Consider the following 15,315-nt stretch of genomic DNA (forward strand, 5'->3'; position numbering starts at 1 on the left):
CTGACGTCCACAGCCTGCCGAGCACTCGGGGACCTCCGCGCATTGCATTTCCGCATCCGGGCTTCGCCGCCGGCCTGGGGGCCGGGGTGGCGCCAGAGCCCCCCGTGAGGCTGCGCCTTCCACGCGCTGTGCGCCCGCTGCCTCTGCCTCTCAGCGCCTCTGCCGCGGCTCCGGGCCTACAGGGAGAACGAGGAGCTCCCAGCGGACTGGCGCTGAGCGGCAGCCATAGACGGCCCCGCGGAGGAGCGGTGGGCGTCACGGGCACAGCCGCGGGCAGTGGCCCGGTGTGGAGGCGGGTGAGGGGGCGGAGAGGACGCGCGCAGGGCGCCGGGCGGGCAATGGACGGGACGGGACCGTGCAGAGGGGACCCCGCGTGCTCCGCGGCGGGCCGAAATCGGAGCCCTGGCACTGTCCACAAGTCAGAATAAAACACTGCTTCACTTTGCTTCCACTGTGGAAAGAGACTTTAGTCTATTTAAGTGTAGCCCGAAAAAATAAATATTTGCACTTTCATTTGCTCTTCCGTAAGGAGTCATACCTGTAATACAAAATTTCAGTTTGAAAAGGCCCCACTAATTTTCACTCATCTCCTGTGGGAGAAGTCTCCAGTCAGTCGAGGAAATAAAACCTCTAAGTCACGTTTAAATCTGCAGAATGACACTGTCCAATAAAGCAAAGCCCTGGGTCTGGCAGGGGCACGGTGTGCGGCTTCTCGCAGACTGTGGGACACGGTTACATGGCGTCATCCTGGCCCGGGTTGCACATGAGAATTAGCTTTGCGGGCGTGCTGCCTGCCGCACGCCTCACGCGGTGCCCTCTCTCCCCATTAGGTGGATGCCCATGGAAACATTCTGCTGACGTCGTTGGAGGTTCACAACGAGATGAATGAGGTTGCGGGCAGCGTTGGTGACACCAGGAATTCAGCAATATCCTTTGACAACTCAGGAATCCAGTACAGGAAACAGAGCATGCCCAGGGAAGGGCACGGGCGGTACATGGGAGACAGAGGCATCCCGCACAAGAAGACCCACCTACGGAGGAGGTCTTCCCAGCTCAAAATTAAGATCCCCGATCTAACCGATGTGAATGCCATAGACAGATGGTCCAGGATCGTGTTTCCATTCACTTTTTCTCTTTTCAACTTAGTTTACTGGCTGTACTATGTTAACTGAGTGACTGTACTTGGTTTTTCAAAGACTTCATTTAACACTGAGTGAAATATTACCCTGCCTGTCAAGTTTTTATACTTGTACACACACAGACGCACACACGCAGACACACACATACATACGCAATTGTATATATATGTGAACTTTCTCAGCATATATATAAAATACACGTGTATATGAGGATGTATGTGTATATGTTTAGACACACAGGTGTAAGCACCCATGTGTATGTCTATATATACACATACATATATACATTTTGCAGCTATGGACATTTTAACACAGGATACATATTAAAGAGCGTCATAGTTTTTTCTTTTTAATTGAAAGGGACAAGTATCATCTAAATATTATGCCTTGAGAGTGAGGGCGTGAAACACAATGCCATCCCAAAAGTGTGTCTTTTAGTATCATAAGTTAGATGTTTTAGTTTAAAACTCAGAAAGACATTCTTAGTTAAATTTTGGAAACTCATACAGTGACACTGCTTGTTTAATACGAGTCACACACTTCAGATCCTCTTTCAGTTTACCAAGCAAAGGCTTGTTGGCTTTCCTGGTGACTGGTTTTGTTTCATCGGGTGTACTTTCTCTGCAGTGGTTAGCAGATGGAGTGTTTGCCTGTTGTCTTAAACGTAGGTAGATCCCATGTTGATGTCCTAACGTCCACCTTTGGAAATCGCATTGGGAGTGAATGGCATCTCATTGTAAGTACTCTACTACCCTGAATGTATAGGGTTTTTCTCTTCACTTGGAGTGGATCCAGCCTAACTGTCATGTGGGAACACAGTTGCATGTTTTGGTAACGGCATTTCAATCACTGAAAACATGTTCTACATCTCGTCTGGATTTCTAGGCCTGATATCTACAGAAAGCATAGATGTCTCAGGTTCTTTGTTACTCTAAGGTAAAACCATCTAGGATGATCTCCCCCTTGCAGTTATGTTATCAATCATTCTTATAACATTGTATGTTAATATAAAATATATTTGCATAATATGCATACATATGTATATTTACCCAGATTTTGTTTCTTATGCTTGCTATCATGGCAGCATGCGATGTCATATTTTTTGTTATGTGATGTAACTACTTTCTGTTAGCTAGAAATTAAGATTGAAGCTAAACTCTTCTACTGTTCACTTTCAGAAACTAAGAAACATCCTCACGCCTTTATTTTGTATCTGACATATCTCATAAGCACATCCAACTACTCCTAGGCTGACTAGGTGTCTGCAGGAACACAACCAGTACACACACCACGCATCACCCCACAACCTGTGACCGTTCTCTGAGCCCGAGGAGGGCAACCTGACAACAAACAAGCTCACTTTCGGTTCCTTCTGATCCGCAGCCTCATCAGTATTTGGACTTTTTAAAGCTCGTAGAAACAAGACAAGGTGCACCAGTTTCATAGACGCAACCTTAACTTACTATTTAGATGAGATCTTTCTAAAGAAAAAAAGATGATATATTTTTTGTAAACAATATTTCTATCACAGGCATCCATAAACTGATATGACTACAGTTGTGCAAACAGGTGTCACAGTGAAGTTAAGCATTTGGAGGACAAAATAAAAAGCAAAATATGCAGGAAAGAACTGCTAAATTAATACTTTATCAGAGAATGCCACACGTGCTTCACCCTCTCTGTTCTGTCCAAAATGATTGGCTGTAGTCTGGCCCAGTGCTCACAAGGCTGGCTCCGTAGGGCCGGCACCGGCACCACCACTCTGAGGACCTGTGTGGCATGCTGTCACCGTGAGCTGACCACAACTTGGTTTTGCTTTGGAGGCCATAGCAGCCTTTAACTTGTGGGAGCCTGTGACAGTTCAAGACCCACCATCAGAGAAAACATAATCCACAAAACTCTCACGCTAGAGGTGATTACTGATTTTTCTGCCCTCTTCCCTGTTTCATTCCTGTCCTTCTTCAGTGTCTTCTCCCAACTGCTGCTCTCTGATTTTAGTTTCTCTGGAGACAAGCCAGCAATGTCTTGGTCTTTGGCATTTGTCTGGCAAATTCTTTCATGGGTAACAATGGGTGGGGTTCTAAAAGTTAAACAGTTTGGGAATAAACCTTGTAAGTGGCCTTATCATTGTTAATACATTAGAGAAAAAAAGAGACATATGTGAAGATCTCCCTTTCAGTGCTTCAGGTATCTTTCTGTACCCAGTAATTCAAGGTGTGAGCTCCTCATCAGAAGAGGGACGTCAAAACGCAAATGAACATGGACAAAAGCAGCTGATGGTCAGTCTAAGTGTATAATTTATACTATTCAGAGCTGTGACATTCATTTCTTTCTGGGAGAAAAATGATTCAAACTTTTTTGATGCATAGATGAGGTACTCAAATATGAAAGGCGGAGACCCCATGGGGCTCAGGAGAGTGGCAATCTACTTCCCGAGGTTTTCTGAATCTAAATTTGCATGGTATAGTCATAATAGCTTTTGAGCTTTTTATATACATTTGGCACCAAGACTGGGGATCCACAACTTTGTAGACACTGCGATGAAGTTAACATAATAGCTATAATATAAATAGTGTTTGTTACCACACACACACACAACATACACACACACACACACACAGAAATACATACATATATTCTGTAAAAAAAAAAACTTTTTAAGATTCTTGGGTATGTGTTTGCTTTACTCCATTTCAGAAGAAAATTACTTTTCTTCTAATAAAATTATTTTATAGCTTCTCCATTTTTAAAAGTTGTGAGAAGTATTGAGAAGAGAACTCCGGCTGTGCTAACAGAAGAGACTTCAGTGCGATTCTGTTCTGTTAAAATGACCCCTCCTCTCCCACAGTAATTACTTGGGCTGTGGTGGGGAATTTGGAACCCAGACCTCTGACATGATGGGAGGTGGCTGTCACCCATGCCAAGACCTCTGGAGTAAGGAGAGAAAAATTTGATTTGAGATTCAATGAGATTTCTTTCTCCACAACCGAAAGTAATAGACCATTCATTTCTCAGTAGTCCTGTCTTTCCAGAGTGCTTCCTTCACAGGGGCTCAGAATGTACAGAACAGTCTTTCGATGACAGTCTGATTGCCCATCCTCGGGTATGCCTGAGACCACCCAAGAGTCCCCTGCACAGAGTCCTGCGGAGAAAGACTGATCAGACTTGAGCCATCTTTAACACAAGTGTCAATCCTGTTCGCCAACCCCAGGACTGTGGAGGGGTTTCACTGTCTATACCATGAGAAATTCATTTCCCCCCTGTCTCCAATGAATTAGAAAGTAGATCACCATAATGTTCCCACTAGGTTTTGCAGTGACATGTCCTTCCGTAGTGACATAAGTTTCTAGTGCTAGCATGGGAACCTTGACATCTTTGGTCCCTCCCGTCAAAGGCACTTCCCTCCCATCCAAACATGGAATTAACATCTTCACCAAGGAGATCATCTCAGAGGTGACACCATACACATTTGGGACTGGCTTTAAGGGGACAGACACACTGCCTGTCACTGTTCATGTTTGGCATCTACTAGATAATCCATAGGTGTTTGTCCCAACAACAGCATTTTCTAAGAAGAGATGTGTCCAACTTCAAATCTCCTGGCTTGATAGTATAAACCATTCCATGACTCTTATTTTGACTTTCTACCTGAAAACCAGTTCACATTCTGGCCATTTTATGTAAGCAAAAATTGATAAATTGGTGAAATGTTTTGTTCCTCTTGGAATGGGCTCAGGCTCTCCCCATGAGCCCCCCATCAGAGTAACATTGAAACATGGGGCAAGGAGCTGGCCAGGTGGATTGAAATTTCCCAGGACACTAGCTAGTGTGCCTTGGATTGCTTACCTCTTCTACTGCATTGAAAGGTGCCGTGTTTTCCTGAAATACTAAATTCCCAACACCTGGGTAAACTACAGCCTCCCTGAGAGTGGCTCACAAACCACCCTGAAGCGCACTTCTCCCTAGGGACAGCCCCGTGAGCCCATTTTGTCACCCTTGTCTCATTTTTCTACTTCACAAGTCAGTGAGTGTTTAAGGTAAGTACAGGATCACTCTGATAGAATAGGTGGTTGCTGTCAGGATCAATTCCCATGTCGATTTCATTTCATTGTAAAGATAAATTTAAATCTGGTTTTCCTTAAGCACATTGATGTAATTTTTTGGTATTATTTGACGTGAAAAGCAAAACAGCAAAATTGAGTGATAGATACAATATGAAACTTGTTGATGAATGAATTCAAATTTATTAAAAAAGAACTAACTGACTTAAATGTAATGACTGGTTTTTTTTTCTTTTTTTTCTTTCTTGGCTCTCTTGTTGAAATGGTGTGGTTATTTTAATCCCAGTCATTTTTTAGTTGCACATGCATTTGGGTTTTGCTGAAAGTAATAGAAATAACCCCAAAGTTGGTTGCCTAAGAGACCAATTGAATTATGATGTTTTTTAAAAAAACGCACTTTATTCTGAACTTCAGGAATCAACTAGACACAGAGCTCTAACTTGCATTGGTGTTCAAATGAGTGTTTTAAGTAAGAAACATTTTTATGTTGAAGGCTGGGGAATCAATCTATCAATAACCTTTGGCCAAGGTGGTATTGGCCCTTCTTTAGTATTATAAGGCAGATTCCCTGGTTTCCTTTCCAGCAAGAAAGTAAGAAGCATGCTTTGAAATGAATGAACAAATGAATGAATGACCCATGGACACCTCAACAGAGACGACTGCTAGTGGGAATATAATATCTGTAGGCCCTCAGGCTGTTGGATCATCTGCTAACACTTAAGAGAAACCTCAGAGTGGTTTTAAATCTCACAAAATGGAGGTGTTTAACAGCAGGTTTGCCTCCAAATATATGGACTCTGAGCGAAACAATACAAATTTTTCATCACAGCCCCCCCCCATTAATTATCTGGGCATCTCTTTGCATTCTCCTCTGACACCCTAACTTCAACGTGTTTCACACTGATACTTTGTCAATGGCTAGAACTTGACTGAGGGAGGTATTTCTCAGTACCTCACTGGGCTACATACTGTCTGTCCCAGGTAACAAGTTTAAATGACCAATAACTACAAAAGAGAGAATTTCCAATTCTGACCAAAGGTCTGAAAGTTTCTCTGGAAATCATCCTACTTTTGGTGGCTGGAGGAGCCCTCACTGAATGTGGGGTCCGGTTATCCCCAGAGAGCCCTTCCAGACTACCCACTCCCCTCACCCACAGTTCTGTGAGCTACATTGATATTTGGCTCTAGTATATAACTGTTGCTCTAACTTTCTTTTGATTAGCTTCTAAAGGATAGGGATTGTCAACTCTCCCAGGAATGAGAACATTATTCTTCAGAGAAAACTGCATCTTGGATGCCTTGATACACTTTCAAGGTAAAACCTTGAGTCCCACATTGGATGAGCCATCAGTATTACTCAGTGAGGTGCTCCTACTGTTAGAGGAACTCGAACTCCACGGCCCTTGCTTCTTTAGATAAACAGGTTCCAGTTAGAATCCATCAACAAGCAATGGAGAGAATGCTTGTGTGTAAAATAGAATTCACTGGTGTTGGAGTAGACTCAGTAGTAGACTCCATGTTCTGGGCTCTGGGTTCAACACTCAGCATTGAAAAGCAATGAAACAAAACAACTTGAAACAAATAAGACATTAATTAATTAGGCCCCAATAGGTGCGTGATTATAAGACACTACATACCATAATCCATTTCCCATTTCACTAGGCTAAAGCACTTCTCTCGACTCTGCTTCTGTTTTTCATCTTAACACATAATAACTGCACATATTTATGGGGTACAGTGTGCTATTCCAATTCTTGCATACTGTGTGTACCGATCAAATCAAGGAATTAGCACTGTCATATCTTTATCATTCCTTAATGTTTGGAGCCTTCATGGTGCTCTCCTCTAGGGAATCATAAAGTATATGATAGGTTAATGTGAATTATAGTCACCCTGCTGTGCTGCAGATGCCCAGAACTTACTCCTCCCATCTGCTATGAGATCAACGTTTTAGGTTCCACATCTGAGAGAGAAAGAACATTCGATACTTGTCTTTCTGTGCCTGGCTTATTTCACTTGACATGATGTCCTCCAGTTCCATCCATTTTACCTGAAATGACAGCATTTCATTCTTTTTATGGTTGAATACTATGCTGTTGTGTATAAATACCACATTTTCTTTGTCCACTCACCCATGGGTGGGCACCCAGGTAGAGTCCATGTCTGATCTGCTAGGAATAGTGCTGTGCTCAGCAGGATGCCCCATTGCCGGCATGAGAGTCCCCGCCCAGCTGCCTGCTCCTCCACCCAGAGCTGCCACCACAGTGTACATTCATATTTGGCTCTGTCTTACAGTTCACTCCAACTTTCTCTTCATTGGCTTCTAAAGGATGGGGATTTTAAACTGTATTTCTCTCTCTCCTTTCCGCCGCCCATCTTCTGTTAGTGTAACTATTCTCTTACATTATCAAGTTTAAAAACATTTACATTCAGCCAGAAATCTTAAAATTATATGTCAGCATTTAATATTTGTTTACAGATGTAGCCTAAAAGTTGAAAATTATGAGCAAGTCGCATTACTAAGCTGTGCTTTGTAAGTACTGTTAAGGTTTAGTATTTTGTTCAAATGTGTCAGGATAGGGCTGCGGATTTAGCTCAGTGGTACTGCCACCTGCCCTGCAGGTGCAAGGACCTGAGTTCGATCCGCAGTACAAAAAAAAAGTGTCAAGATAATGTTAGAACAAGAGGAAAACAAAGTCAGAAATACTGTAGTTTTTCTTCTAGAATGTGGGCTCAGTGGCTGGCATGTGAGAAAAGGTTGTCCTGTCAGTGTTACCCTGTTGACAAGTAACATTCAGCACTCTAACTTTACTTCAGCCTGAAGGGTTTTACTTATACATTAATGCCAAGAGTTGAAAACCAATGAACAACTTTGCTGTTATCGGAATTACCTAAATATTACTCAAAGCAGAATTAAACAATCTGCTGGGGTTTCTTTTCCACTTTTAGAAGTCCAGTGTCTCAAGTTAGCTACACGAAAGAGAATATTTCTAATATTTGTGTTAAATTAATCACTTTTCTTTACATCCTTTCAGTTGAACAGAGCATGTATGTTTGTATGAGGTCTTTCCTAGGTGTAATTCCTCCCCATCACCCACAAATACTCAGTTCGGGGTTTCTGCTTTTCCAATCTTTTTTCTTAAGAGGGAAAGAGTTATAAGCTTTCTTGACCACACAGTAAGTCTTCTCCACCACTTTAGTTATTAAATTTACTGCTGGAAATCTTTTCCACTTCCCATTACGAAGTTATTCCTCCTGGGTGGACACAACTCAGATTCAAACCCCAGAACTTCTTAACAGCTATCTTTCATCCTAGTCTAGGTGTGTTTGGCTTTGTCTGTTAACCTTGTGTTCTAGGAGATTTGTTTTACCTTTTAACAATTCTATTGCATTTTCTGAATAGAACTTTTGAGTTATAAAAGATGTACAAAACCCACATATATTTAAAGCACATAATTTAATAAAAATTGACTTCTGAAGCCATTTTCATCCACCCCAAAAACGTTTTCCGGGTGCCACTTCCTAGCACCTGCGCCTCAGTCTATTCCTGTCTCTAGACAAGAACTGATGAACTCGCAAGAGTGGAAACAAGAGAGATTAGTTTGAATCCTCTACAGTTTTATACAAATGGAACCAAACAGGATGAAGTTTTTGTCTCTACTCTCTCAGTATATTTTGAAATTCACCCACGTTGTTTATGGACCAAGATTAACTACATTTTACTTCTGAATAACATTCTTTTGTGGGGATGCACTACAATAGTGTATCCACCCATCTGTTGAAAGATATCCGAGTTGTTTCTATTTTGACTCCTACTTATAAAGCTACTCTGAACATCCACGTATAAGTCTTTTCATGGAGCTATGCTTTCATTTTTCTTGGGTGAATACCTAAGAGTGAATTTTATGGTAATTTATGTTTAACTCTTTGTGGAACTACCAGACAGCTTCCCAAAGCATCTTCACCACTGTACCTTTCACCAGTCATATATAAAATTTCCAGTTCTCCATATCCTCTCTAACACTATTCACTCCAAAAATGTCAGCGACTTTATTTGTAACTATTTTAAGTGTTGTGATTCCTTCTGTTTTTAATTTTCACTGTCTTATTAACTAATGATGTTGGGCATCTTTCCTTGTGTTTGTCATCTATTTGTCTTTGTTAATATAGGGCCCCTCTAAGTCTGTTTTCTAATTGTATCTTGAGAGTAGAGTTTCTTACATATTTTGGATACAAATTCTTTATCAAACATGTACTTTATAATTGTTTTTTCTCTCTGGCCTGTGCTTTCTTTTCATTTTTAGAATAGTTTTTTCGAGAACACAAGTTTTTAATTTTCATGAAATTCAATTATCTATTTTTTCTTCTATGAGTCATGAATTTGGTATTATATCTAAGAAATATTTGTCTTTAAAAGGGCACAGATACTTTTTCTTATGTTTCTTCTGGAAGTTGTTGATAGCACATTTAGACTTACGATACACACTAAGCTACCACTTGCATGTGGTGTGAGATACAAATGAAGTTCATTTTCTATGTATTCATATTCAATTGTTCTAGCATCATTTGTTTAAAAAATTCTTTTCCCACTGAATAGTGTTTGTATCCTTGCTGAAAATCAATTGTGTATGAGGGCCTTTATATTCTTCATTCTGTTCCATTCAGTTATATTGAGCTCAATACCTCAGTGTTTTAATAACTGTAGTTGTACATAGTAAGACTTAAAATTGTGTAGCATTAGTTTGTCCAGTTTGTTATTCTTTTTCAAAGTTTTTTGGCTATTTTAGGACCTTCACGCTTTATATGAATCTTAGGATTGGCTTGTTGGTGTGCATAAAAAAAGTCTTCTAGGAATTTTATTAGGACTGCACTGAATTTATAGCTCAATATGTGAAGAAGTGACATTGTAACCATGTTGAGTCTTCTGACTCCCAAACAGTGTTTGGAGTCTATTTTACCAGGGTTTCTCGGGCTTGACACATTAGGACCACATACTCTTTGACACATTCTGAACCATGGAATTCTTTGTTGTGTGGTGCTCTTCTATGCATTGTGGGATTTTTAGCATCCTTGGCCTCTACTCACTAGATTCCAGTAGAAAAGTTACCTTTCACCCTCCTACCCGCTACACACACTTCCCCACCCCCTCATCCACCCCTGCTTCCCTTATGTCTCCAGAAATTGCCAAATGTCCCCTGGGGCAGATAATTAGTTGAGAACAGCTGCTCTGAGTCTTTTAGAATTTCTCTCAGCAATAGATTTTGGTTTTAAATGTAGAAATCTTGCACATATTGTGTCAATTTTATTCCTGTTATACTTTGGGTGATATTGTAAGTGGTGGTTTTCAATTTTTAATTTCTGGTTTTGCTAGTATGTAGAAACACCATTGATTTTTCCACATTGACCTTGTTCTTGAAATGTTACTCACTAAATTATTCTACTAGCTTTTAAAAATAGATGCCATTGGATTTTCTACAATGCTGAATGTGTTTTGTCTGTATTTCTTGCATTGTTGTACCAGAAAGACTCCAATATGATACTAAATAAAGATGGCAAGGACCTTTCTGCCTGGTTCCTGATCTCACAGGGAAGCACTCAGTCTTTCATCATTAAGTTGATTAGGATTTTCATAGATGCCCTTTAACTGACTCAGTAAGTTGTCTTCTCTTCTTAGTTTGTTGCAAATTTAACAATGGATATTAGACCTTGTCAAATACTTGCTTCTGTTCTTAGTGGGATGATGGTATGGTTATTTTTCCTTTTTCATATATTGTGAATTATATTGATTGATTTTGGAATGTTTAGCCAATCTTGCATTCTTAGGCTATACCTTTCTTGATCATGATGAATTATACTTTTTAATATAGTTTTGGATATGACTTCCTAAAGTTAAAAAAAAATCATCCATGTCCACAGGAGTTACTAGTCTGTAATCTCTTCTCTTGTAATGTCTCTGTCCAGTGTCGGTATTAGTTAGGATTATGGAGCCTTGTAAAATGTATTGAAAATATTTTCTCCTCTTCAATTTTTATGAAGCATTTTTGTAGAACTGGTAATATTTTTCCTTAAACATTTGGTAGATTAAACCTATCTCATCTCTTGAATTTGTTTATTGGAAAGCTTTTCAACTACAAACCAAAGTCCTTTAATAGCTATAGGTCTAATTAAGTGACCTATTTCTTCTGCAATAAGATCTGGTAGTTTGTGATTCTCTTTGTAATCTTTCTGTTAAATCTAAATTGCTGAACTTCTTGGTGCGAAATTCATAAAATCCCCTGATTAGTCTTTTAAAAAATTTATTGATACATTTTAGGTTTATAATATAATGACATTCATCATTGGAAATTTGTACCTTTACATAATCTATCTTGGTTCTTATTTTTTCCCCATTCTCCTGCCCTCTCTTCAACCCCTCCACCCCTCCCTATTTACAAAGACTTTGTTTCCATTTTTTCCTTTTCTCATATTTATTCCATTCCCTTCTTTCCTTTCCCCAACCCCTTGCATTTCCCCTTCCTCTTTGGACCTTTTCTTACTATTTCACATTATGTATTATGCCTTTTGTTCCTTATTTACACTTTCAGTTGCTCACACCAGAGAAACTATTCAGTATTTATGCATGTCTGTCCTATTTATTTCACTTAGGAGTATCACCTCAATGTGCCTGATTAGTTTTTTAATATCTGCAGAATATATAAGGACATTAACCCTTTCATTTCTTGTGTGGTGATGTGTGATTTCTGTATTCTGATCAGTCTGGATAAGGGTTGATCATTTACTAAATTTTTTTAAAAGTCTTTTGGTTTATTCTCAATTTTCTATTTCTTTAACTTCTACTCTGATTTTCATTGTTTCCTCTTTTTAGCTTTGGTTCCCCCCACCCCAGTTCCTTAAAGTACAAGTGGAGGACATGAATCTGAGACTTTTCTTATGTGGGGCTGTAATTTCCTCTTGTATCACTTTAATGATATCCCACACATTTTAATGTGATACATTTAAATTTTTATTTAGTTCACAATATTATCCAATTGATCTTCTGATATCTTTTTTGATCTATGAATTATTTAGAATTGGTTTTATGTAGTTTTGTATTTTAGGGGCATTTCTAGGTATCTTTCTAGTGTTATTTTCTAATTTAATTTCATAGTGATCCAAGGTCAAACATTAATATGGCTTGGAACCTAATGATTTTTTTTTTTTTTTTTTGGTACCAGGGATCAAACTCAAGTCCTTGAGCTTGCGAGGCAGGTGGCAGAACCACTGAGCTAAATCCCCAGCCCTTGGCTTGGAACATTTTACATGTATTAAGACTTATTTTATGACCCAGAATAGGGTCTGTCTTCATCAATGTTCATGAGGGCTTGAGGAGAATGTATATTCTCTTGTTGGATGGAGTATTCTATAAATGTCAATTGGGCTGTGTTAAGTGATAACTGTTCAAACCTACATCCTTACTGACTTTCTTGTCTTTGTGATTATTAAATCAGGTATATTAAAATTTCTGCTTATAATTATGGATTTGGCTATTTCTTATTATATTTTTATTAGTTTTTGTTTCATGTAGTTTGAAACTCTATATTAAGTACATACATTTGGGGATTATATCAATCTAATGTTATGAAACATCCTTCTCTATCTTTACTAATTTTCTTTGCTATGAGTTGTACAATGTCTTATACTTATATGACCACTCCAGCCTTCTTCTGTTTATTATTAGCTTGATACATATTTTTCTATCCATTTACTTTTAACCTATACATGTTTTATTGTATTGTGCCTTTCTTTTAAGCACATACAGTTGGATCTTGTAGGTATATACAATTGCTTTTTAAATCCCATATGACAAACACTGCCTTTCAACTGTGATGCATATATAATTAACACTTAAGTATACTAATATCATTAGGTTTATATGTATCAACTTTCATTGGTTTTATCTAATTATGTTCTAGTTATATCATTCTCTCCTTGACTTATATATTCTATATTTTCTTAAATTGCTCCAAGAATAGTAAAGCTTTTATCAGTTCCACAAATTATTTATTTGTAATGCTAACTTTTATGTTTTGATAATTTGGTTCCTTTTTCCCCACACTGGTGGTTTTCTTTCTAAGAATGATTACCTCTTGTAATCCATTCATATTTTAAAACAGGAGAGTCAGGTAGGTTTTTTAGGTAGTTTTCTCAGGTGTTTTGTTAGTACATATCTCGTGTGGTTCTCTTTTAACTAGGGTTTTCCCATAAATGTAAGGGCTAAATAGGAGGTATCAATATGTTTCTGGAATTTCAGCAGGAATGCTTTATTTTATGATGAGTAAACAGAAAGCTGACCCCAATGTCAGAATTAGACATTGTTGTTTAGGCTACTTATGCTCTCTCTAGGAGGTTAGGTCATCATAGGTGATTATTTTTCAATTTCTTTATCGAAGGTTCTTGTGAAGACTCTTTGCTTTTGTTGCTTATTTGCTTGTTTTATCCTAGTGATAAAATACACAATGCATAGGTTTGGAGGGAAGATAGTAGAATGCTAGTGAATATGGAGATTCGATGGTACTGATAGCTTCTTATAGAGCTTTCCAGTAACTTTCCAGATTTCTAGACACATCTATCTCATTCTATGAATGTCCTGAAGGCAGTTCCCTCCTGGACTATAATGCTCTGCTTCATGTTCTGGGAGTGTATTCTTGGATTCACATTAGTCACCAACAATCACCATCCATTTTTCTTCAAACTTTAAGAGCTTGGTTGAAATCAGTTGGCTGTTGATGGTTAACTTTACTAGGTTGAGTATCCCTTTTAATAATCACATTAATAAATGATCATGAAGGAGTGGAGTCAAACACTTGTGCTGAGCCTGCCAAATTGCTTTAGGACCTTCACCAAAAACATAATTCAAGGATACAGCAGAGAACTTTTAATTTTTTGTATTTGTTTAGGGTTTTTAGAGATGTATTTTTAGGAAAATTAGAAAAACACCACCTGAGATAAAACCAGAGTGCTCATTGCTATATTTTCTTTGTTTACATGTCCCCTAAATGAGGGTTTGTCACACTAACATCAGTGAGCCAGGCCACCAATATCACTTTTTGACAATTAAGTCTTTAGATAACCTGGAATCAGGAGTAAATTGTTGAGAACCTAACTTTTTAGTTAAAATTAATTCCAGACTTAGGCTTCAAATGAGCTTTCTCCTCAAATAATTATTCTTCTCTTCTCTTTTATAGACATAACACAGTAAAGTTTCCCATTTTGCTTTATTAACAATGATTCCTTTCCATCAAATTTGCATCTGGTCATAGCTTTAGCCAATTACTTCACTTATAGACTTTTTGCTCATTTTCTGAGCAGTCACTGGTTCCCTTAGAAGAGAAGTTCAGCAGTAAAACTTAAAATAAATTTTATATTTTTAAAATTTTGTTTTTATTTTTGCATTTTTATTTTTAAAATTTTTTGGTACCAGGGATCGAACTCAGGGACTTGCACTTGCAAGGCAGGCACTGGAACCACCCAGCCCTATTTTTGTATTTTTAAATAAACCAAGTAAAAACTATTTAGCATTACTGCTTAAAAATGAGCAGAAATTACCACTGAACTCACCAAGTTGGTAATTCCTTTCTTTCAAAAGAATAAACCTCTCAATGAAAGGATAAGAAAACTATTTTTTGTAGGATCTACTACCTTGAATTATTTACAAGTTTTATATACATTTTCCAGGACATTTTCTGTCCTAGAAAAAATAGTATTATTTCCTCAAATAGTAAGTAAATGTAAACTAACTCCAGGGCCTTTAGTTTTTGAAGGACACTGTTCTGCTTCCAATCCATATCCATTTTTAAAACATGATTATTTGTGGAGATTTCTTACAAGGCATAAAGTTTTTTGTTTTTTGGTACCGGGGATCAAACTCGGGTCCTTGCACTTGTAAGGCAGGTGGCAGAACCACTGAGCTAAAATCCCAGGTCCAAGGCATAAAGTTTTACTCTGAATGTGTCTCTAGGAATTAAAAATTTAAATAAAGCTGATTCTATCTAATAGAATTAAGTTTCAATACAGAAAATCAATGAAGCAAAAACTGACTTTTTGAAAAGATGACCAAATTTGAAAAAGCTTTAGGG

The 15,315-nt window shown here is 38.4% G+C and overlaps 1 protein-coding gene across 2 annotated transcripts in view; it reads left to right on the plus strand.

Moving 5' to 3' along the window:
* Gabrb3 (gamma-aminobutyric acid type A receptor subunit beta3) overlaps positions 1-5,404 on the plus strand; it is a 211,522-nt gene extending 206,118 nt beyond the window's left edge. For both annotated transcript variants that reach the window (XM_021250161.2, XM_004872180.4), the window contains exon 9: positions 831-5,404. In XM_021250161.2, the coding sequence (XP_021105820.1) occupies positions 831-1,172 (342 nt within the window). In that variant the 3' untranslated portion in view covers positions 1,173-5,404. The remainder of the gene's footprint in view (positions 1-830) is intronic.
* The last annotated feature ends 9,911 nt before the right edge of the window (positions 5,405-15,315 follow it).

Source organism: Heterocephalus glaber, unplaced genomic scaffold, assembly GCF_053883595.1.
Source record: "Heterocephalus glaber isolate CG9 unplaced genomic scaffold, H.glaber_assembly_v1.0 deba00001531, whole genome shotgun sequence".
NCBI lineage: Eukaryota > Metazoa > Chordata > Mammalia > Rodentia > Bathyergidae > Heterocephalus > Heterocephalus glaber.